The sequence below is a fragment of the Danaus plexippus genome, chromosome 6 (assembly GCF_018135715.1).
Source record: "Danaus plexippus chromosome 6, MEX_DaPlex, whole genome shotgun sequence".
NCBI classification, from domain to species: Eukaryota; Metazoa; Arthropoda; class Insecta; order Lepidoptera; family Nymphalidae; genus Danaus; species Danaus plexippus.
Window position 1 is genome coordinate 8346283 of NC_083540.1, and position 8673 is coordinate 8354955.

An 8673-nucleotide genomic window follows, 5' to 3' on the forward strand; every position below is an offset into this window, starting at 1 on the left:
CCATGGAAGTGTCAGGCGGCAGTCCGCGCGTAGCCGTCGGCGCAGACGCACGCGCCGTGCCGCGATAGTGCCATGTCGCGTTAGCGCCGCGGCCCCATGGTGTACCCCGAAGCATCCCGCTGGGGAGCGCCCGACACGCTAGCGCCCCTCTACGATGACGTCTACCGAGGTCAGCACTGCAAGTACCGCGAATTGCATCCTTTGTTCTAGCTCTAACTTACCTGTCACTTGTCCTCTTATATATATGTATATGTTTCCGTTCCTGTATATTCTTGTAGCGAGCTCAATACATGCATCTGACCGACTGGTTTGTTTTCATTTACTCATTAACAGATGCTAAAGATCTGTTCATATCATAACTCTTTAGATCTGTCTGGCTTTTTATTCCAGTCCTTTGACAGTATTGCTTTAAATAAATTAACGATATAAAATTATTATTATATTTATATGTAGATTAATTTATTGATCTCGGTATGTTGAAAACTATCCTATACTATAGAATAACTTTAAAAAAGATGTTATATATAACAATATCAGAAAATATATAATTATACTTAATGAGTGTAACTGTTCCGCGAATTAGAGTGTTCGACACGAGGGTTAAGTAACGTTAACTGAGGTCAGTTACTCGGTGGGTGACCGTTAATGCCATCAAACGTTATCGATCGATGTTCACGTGATTAGTTCCGGTCTCCGTATGTTAGAAAGCTCGAATGTGAACTGAATTGGTTGTACGGTTTCGTATTTCGCAACGCCGCCATCCAACCGAATTAAACAAATGCAGCTCGTCTGTTTGTTGTTATATGGTTAGTCAGTTAGTCAGTTAGTCATGTAGGCTTTATGGTTATGTGGCCCGCGCTGAGTTTTGAGTGAGTGCATGAGTCATAACAGTTAAATGTGAACAAAACAATGGCCACAACTTGGACTTATTTCTCGTTATGTTCAAATATAATTTAAATTTATAAAGGGTTGCTGCGTTTAGGATTATTTTAAGAAAATTAACTTATTAGAAATATTAATGGGATTGTATTATTAAATTATTTATTATTCCGGTTTATAAACATTACGTTTACAAGTTATAACTTTATAACGTAATAAAATACATAGAAAAAAAATCGTCATAAATAAATTGAGGTCGAGTAAAAAAACATAAATTTCTTTTAAAAATATATCCTACTAAGAGTATAAATCCTACTTTAGATTAATTTAATATCAAGATATTTATGTTTAATGTTTAATCGTTCTTTATTCTAAGTCTTATTAGAATTATTTTAGTTTGTTATAGACAATATAATTTTGACACAGATAATAGAAACACAAAGCGTAAGTAACACAAAATCTTTTTCTCTCATAATATAATTATCACTATACCAAGTAAAATGTTCTTTGAGATGCATTTCTGAATTTTATATAAATGTTCCTTACTTAATGAGACAACAAAATTGATAAGGAATTGTCAAAGAAACGCGTTAAACGCTCGTCTTTGTTCCGCCCTCTGTCGCCGCAACGAGCATACCTAACTATTTCAAGTAAATCTTTTATGTAATTTAACAAAATAAATACTTTTGTAATTCTATAAGGTCTACTAGGGTTTTTTATTTTTAAAGATATATTTTAACAGCACATAGAAAACATTGTTATGCATTCATAAGTTATAATTTCCAAATTATCTTTGTAAAGATATTCATTCGTAAGATAGAAAGAAATAACAATGGAAGCCTATATAATAATCAAGACATCAAAATTTTATATTATTTATAGAAATACTACGAAAATTACATAACATTTCTTTAGAATTCTTGCAGGGTTATTGAAACGTCATATAGTAATCTGTGGGTAGCACTAGTGACATTTACTGATTCTTAGGTAGGTATGAAGGTAAAACTTTTTAGAAAAAATATTCGATATATATGAATATTATTTTATAAGATTTAAATGCAATCAAAAATCTGTTCAATTGCTTATCAAGTGTTGCAATCAAAAATTAGTAATTGGAACTGGCAGATATGCGATCATAACACATTTATTTTAAAATAAAAAAAAGTTAATGATATCTCGAATTTTTTTTTAAACTTTCTTTTTTGCGATTCACTAAAAAAATTGTAAGTTATTTGTCATATGCGGGATATGACAATTAAATTCAGTTATGAATTAATTTCTAAAGAATTTTTTAACAATCAAAAAACACGCTTTATAAATCCAACTATACACGATAGTTACAGTTTAAAATGTCTTGTTTTCTTAAACAGTGCTTTTTATTTTGAATTCATGAGGCGTAGATCTGAAATATAATGCCAGATAAAAAAATATATATAAACAAAGCCGAACCTAATATAGCGATAATTCACATCTGTTTGTCTTTACTAGGCAATAGTAAATAAATATCGTGGCTATCACGACTCTCGGATTTATAAATTGCTCGATGTTTCGCAACCTCGGATAGCAATGAGATTTATGTGACAGATACAATGTGCATTAGGTGTCTAAACTAGGACGTCACCAGGATATACTCGGATAATTGTTATAAGGTTTCTACTAATATTAGCTAACGTGTCAATGTACATATTACGCCATAGACATTATTTAATTCCAAATTAAATATTCTAAAACTCGTTCATTATACGTAACGTTATTCAACACTCGTATAAAATACAATAATGTATACGTTTTAATTGCTTGATTTGAATGTAATTATGCAGAAAAAGAGACTCATTTATGCCATTTTTAAAATAAGACATGTTACTGAGTTAGGGAGCATTAAATTTATATTACAGCCTTCACTGGAAGCCATCTGTACGTCCTCCTCACAACCGTTAAGTTACAACTTATAATTACATTAAGTTTAACCGACGTCGCTAATGGGGTAGTATTTATAAACAGAGAGACAACTCGTATGGGCCTCGGGGCTATTTTTAGAGCCGCTGTACTGACTCACCGAACGTATGTCTGTACACTGAACGTATAATTACGTTGGTATCGCTCATTGATTCGCCAATAAAAACTCTTTTTGCCGATCATTTTTTTTTTTCCACCAAAAGGAAGTGTAACATAATTAGATTCGACCGCCGTCGTTAAATGATTTAATATTAGTTTTGTTAGCAAAAAAGAAAGGCGCTCGTTAATATGTAGATCGTGAAGGCGTGTCAGTCTCATTGTCAGTGACTTTTATATTTTAGTTTTCGCTTAATTAAAAATTATTTCAGAAGCTAACTGATAACAGATCGCAATAAATTATCATAAATTATTTTTAATTTAGATTCCATTAAAATTATAGATATCCGTGTTGCATTTTTTTTTTTTTTTATTACAAGCCAATATTTGGAGGTAATTATAAAACTTTGATAAGTTTCTAGTTTTAAAGATAAGCGTTTAGAATAATATTCTGCATTGGAGAATAAATTCAAATGTTACTTTAATTTCAATAGATCAAGTCAATCGGATTCCTAGAGGTTTCTGGTCTCCGCTGAAACACTCGGATTCCGTATTGCAGGCCCGCATACATTTGCCTGCCTTGTAGTGAGCGAGCATAGTCTTGCGTGTGTAGCGTTTATATATTTTATTTATAATGGAAATTAGATCGGATTTAGTGATCAACAGATGTGTTAACGCAGTCAAAGGTATGCTTTTTATATTTCACTATTCACTATCATGCTTTACAGTCGTGTCTGTTAACTTTTGTTAGTGCGTTGAAAACTAAATTGCCTTTAACTTACAAACATGTAAAATAAAAAATACTTATACCTCATATTTACGTCGAATAGAAGTATTAAATGGGACATTGAAATAAATTTTCTTAGAAAACCTTTTTATGTTTTTTTTTCTTTTTAATTTAAATTCTGTGGTATTAATTCGTAACTACCTTGGTTTTAATGCCGTGGCATAAAAGAACTGGATGGTTTATATTTAGAATATAATAATGTTGGACATATAATAGCATTATTATAATTTGAATTTTGTGTTAAATAACAATATTATATACTCCAACGAAAAAAAAACTTCGACATTGACAAAATATTCCGCGGGTCCAGTGCGAATGACGCTATAGCATAGAAAATATATACGCTTTATATATATTTGTTGATTTTATAACAGCTTTAAAACTTTTGAATAATGTTTTTAAATGTCTAACTGCAAACGTTATTATTTTTTATTATACAGAACTGAAGACTTCCTAGTGACTGACATAAAATGAAAACGTCTTATTGTCAGAAATATTATCTTAGTGCAGGTTTTGAAACTTAAATTTTGATAGTGATAGTTTGAAGGTTTTTCTTTCGAAACGTCCGTATATATTCGTATTTACGTAGGTTGTAACGTGATGTGTACTCGTTCTAAGGGTACTTAATGGCAGAAGCGATATCCGCAAACATTAAACTACGTTGGCGTAAATTTATGATTTCTCAATACATATATAAAACGTTAATAAAATTAAATGTATAAACCACTTTATGATTTCAATAGCATAAATGTCTTGTATAATTATTTTTTAAAGTTTCAAAATATTTTTTTGTGTATTCTGAATCGAATAACTTCCTTTGGATGTGAGCAAGCTCTTGAAATGTATATTTCGTCGTGAATTTCGCGGATTGAAGTCGAAATTACCGAAACTTGATTTAGAATTGAATGATAATACGAACTTTAGCTGCCGGCTCGTATTATGAATAAATTTTAAGTTCGTCGTATCACTTCACGGGACGACAACTTTATGCGTAATTTTACCAAATTATTCACCCTTTTCTTTTTATTTCACGAGCAACTCAATCTAAACCTCGACTGAAATAAACATAGCAGAATTCTCTCTGCCGTTTGCGAACGGCATCAAAAGGCTGAATTTCTCAATCCGTCACATACGTGTAAAAGTTTTCCTGAATCTCGGCTGGATGTAACTTCAAAAAGACTTCTAAATTGTTTTATGTGTAAAATTTAACAGTTAATTATTTCGTTATATGATCTATATACAGTCGGATAATCTAGGACAATGCTTATATAAAAGGGAGGCCGTCTGTCCGTCCGTCTACTATAGATATTGAGTTATCTACAACTCAATAGTTCGGGACGTGCCTCTAATATCGATGAAGAAACCGGACTTCACTTCATATGCTCATAATATAGCATGCCTATGAAGGCCACTATCACTTATTTGTTATTTACCTACTAGAACTAATATCTGTACAGGCTTGTTATTAATCTGAATGTCGTGTCAACGTTCATAATGTATAAATAACTTAATATCTTTGGTTGGTAGATATTTGATTATTGGACCTGATCGACTTCTCTTGTTTTTCGCTGAAGCACAGTTTTTTTTTTTGTTATAAAAAACTTACAAACTCCTATAATTGATCCCCGTTTCGTGTAATAAATGTAATATTTTAAGAGTGCTCTGATTACGCTCGACGTCCTTAAATTCATATTTTTTGCGACATCGCTCCAAGGAAATTCAGAATTCAATATGAGTTTTCAGGAATAGTTTTCGATTTATTCTGACAGTATGGTAAGTATATTTTATAGGCGTTCTCATATAAAATCTGAATAAAAGTTCTTTTGATCGAGAGACCTAATCGAATGGACGTTTCTTTTAACACTACTTCCTGATCACTTTTTCAAAGACCCCGTGCCGACAGCTTTCCAATACTAAGAAAATTTATTTATCTAATAATTTACATCTATTAGCGATAAAAGCTTTATTTACTTTCGCTTTTAAACAGTGATTAATTAAGTTACAATTCTCAGGAGATGATTTTTTCGTGTTAAAATTCAAAATAACTATATAATAATAATAATAATTTATAGACGGATATCTTATAAGTTATAATTTATTGCTAACTATCAACCAGTGTTGATTTATTTGATACACAAACAGGTTGATATTTATTATTCGCACAGCTCTAGTACAAACTTTCTATGTTAATATCTTTGATGTCGTGGGAGTGACTTGTTACTTCTAGAAAATAATGAAAGCTGCTCTCATGTGACACTCACTCCGCTGTGAGATAGATTCTCAATGATTAGGAACTAAAGAATTATTATAAATGTCTTGAATAACGTGAAAGGAGGTTTCATTCGTATTTCTTCATATATTATGCTATTGACACCCATTAAATATAAGTCACAGTTAAATCTTCATAGTTTTTCACAAATGTTTTCATATACTGCAATAGAAAAAAGTCTTCAGAATATTTGTCTGCTTGTTTGTTGAGAAATGGGATTCGTCTCGGATACAACTTTGGATGTTTCGCAGCTAATTAATATTCGAATAGAATTCAGTGCTATTAGTTAGAAAATAGGTTCAGCGGAATTACTGATAGTTTATGAATGCGTAGTAATTTATACACCATTTAAGCTCTTCGTCCATTAATTTAGTGGAACACAATGTTAAACCCTTGCATAACAGGTTCTCCGCAATGGATACTACATTGTAGACTCTCGAAACTCATACTGTATTATAACTCAAGACGCCACATAGTCAACTAAAGACGAGTTCAATTCTAGCTGAATTTCACTGAAACATAATTGTCACATATGTTCATATATGTATTTGAAGAAATTATTTCATTAATTATAATTTTAATTGATCATTGATTTATTTAAAACTATTATATTATCCTTTGAAATAATGACGAACAGTTTATAAGTATTTTATTTAATTTATTTTAATTACGAATCAATACAACCATTCACTGACATGTAGTTTCTATGTTAGAATTCAATCAACTATCGAAATGTCAATATAATATAAATAGGTTATTAACTAATTACTTAATTGACGTAATCCGACATGTCAATCCCCCTAACAGATACATATATCCGTGGCCTCCTTCTTTGATCAAAACGTCAACTCGACTAATTGTAGACACATTATATTAATCTATTTAGAGGCACAGATTCGGTTAGTTTCTTAATTGATAATTGTATTTTATTCATAGTGTCCATTGTGAGTTCGTCGCCGTCAATATCCATCCATCCATCCAATGTCCATCAATGTAATAAATCAGTAATAATACCTCTCTAAATGATTACGCTGAGATATGTTTGTTGATATATTTTATATTAATAGTATATGTCTTGCAGCGGATGGCGTGCTGTCGACAGTGAATGTGGTAGAGGCGTTGCAGGAGTTCTGGCAGGTGAAGGCTTCGAGGAACGGTGGTGCTGGAGCCGGCAGCAGTGGCGCTCTCGTCATATACGAGTCCGTGCCCGCCAAACATCCGCCCTTCGTCTGCTATGTCACATTGCCAGGTGGAGCATGCTTTGGCAGCTTTGAGGTACTAAATCTGTTTAATGAAATGATTGGAAATACAAAACTCCTATAATGTAGAGAAAATGACAAATATCGAATTTTAACGATCATAGAACATATATATTATGAGGTTGCATATAGTTTGTGCCTATAAATTTATTTTTGTTCAACAGAATTGTCCCACAAAGGCCGAAGCGAGACGAAGCGCAGCCAAGATAGCTCTAATGAATAGCGTCTTCAATGAACACGAGTCACGGCGTATTTCTGAACACTTCATTGAGAAGGCGGTGGCGGAGGCGCGTGCCTCGTTCGCGGGCGACGCTGCCTCGCATCATCAGGATCCTAGTGCAGGGATAGCTGCGTTTAGGTATTTTATGTTTAATATATACATATATATATATTGTTATAAGTTTCTATTTTATTAAAATTACAGTAAACACAAGAAAAAATTAATAGTAGGCGAAAGCAAAAAAAACAATCCAGTAGCTGCTTGTACTCTGCTGGGCAATAGACAAATTCAATATGAATGAGTTTGGAGCATGATATTTATAAAAAACTACATTAATATGTTATGGAGGTATTTTTAAACTATTTGTTTATTTCCATCCGTAGGTTTATGCTAGAAGCAAACAAAGGTCGCACGATGCTGGAGTTCCAAGAACTGATGACGGTGTTCCAGCTGCTGCACTGGAACGGCTCTCTGAGGGCGATGCGCGAGCGGCAATGCTCCCGCCAGGAGGTTGTTGCGCATTATTCCGCTCGCGCCCTTGACGATGCCATGCGCGAACAGATGGCCAGGGAGTGGGCCAATAGAGAGAGAGAGTCCACAACAGGTAAAAGAAGTTATGACTTTCTTGACTACATGTTTTTGGTTGTATGGAAGCTTATGGCTCTTTCATAGAAAAGAAACAGACGATCAAATCCATGAATATTATTAGACATATTGTAATATTTAAACATATCGTATTTATGTACTTAGTGCAATTAAAGGAAAATGCACACTGCAAATTTCACAAATAAACACAAGAGTGACAGCAATTCTGAATTTCGGCCTAATTATCTGTTAAGACATTGGAAAAAGCTTTTGACAACTTTGAATTTGTATATGATTATATCGTTGATTATTCGATAGAATGGAAATGCATTGCTTACTTTCCTCAATAAAAAAACCTAAAAGCGAGTAGCGTAATAATTAAAATAGATTCCAAGTAACCTGTTTTTGGCCATGTACCAGGCGGCGGCGTGTTACGGAGTGAGTTGGCGCGTGCTGAGCTCGAACTGCGATCGGCGCGCATCGCAGCCAGGGAACTTCGATTCCCGAAGGAGAAACGCGACATACTGCTACTGGCCGCGAGTCAGGTGCCTCCGCAACAGCAACAATGATCTCATCGCGCGGCTCTATTGTTATTTAAGTATAGTTATATAGTGTAAGAAAA

At 33.3% G+C, this 8673-nt stretch overlaps 1 protein-coding gene across 3 annotated transcripts; it reads left to right on the forward strand.

Annotated features, from left to right (window-relative positions):
- On the forward strand, positions 1–8673 carry LOC116779125 (protein limb expression 1 homolog). Of its 3 annotated transcripts, none has more exons than XM_061529926.1 (5): positions 1–178; positions 7069–7262; positions 7411–7604; positions 7850–8070; positions 8472–8673. In XM_061529926.1, exons 1-5 carry the CDS (start codon positions 97–99, stop codon positions 8618–8620), a joined length of 840 nt encoding a protein of 279 aa, XP_061385910.1. In that variant the 5' UTR covers positions 1–96; the 3' UTR covers positions 8621–8673. The 3 variants fall into 3 exon arrangements, with proteins under 3 accessions (XP_061385910.1, XP_032529194.1, XP_032529195.1); XM_032673303.2 differs by having other exon boundaries at positions 3–169; XM_032673304.2 differs by having other exon boundaries at positions 6–182.

Coding starts and splice junctions, on each gene's coding strand:
- LOC116779125 (XM_061529926.1), top strand. CDS start 97: ATGGTGTACCCCGAAGCATCCCGCTGGGGAGCGCCCGACACGCTAGCG. Junction 179..7,068: donor CGTCTACCGAGGTCAGCACT/GCAAGTACCGCG, acceptor TATGTCTTGCAG/CGGATGGCGTGCTGTCGACA. Junction 7,605..7,849: donor GCAGGGATAGCTGCGTTTAG/GTATTTTATGTT, acceptor TTCCATCCGTAG/GTTTATGCTAGAAGCAAACA.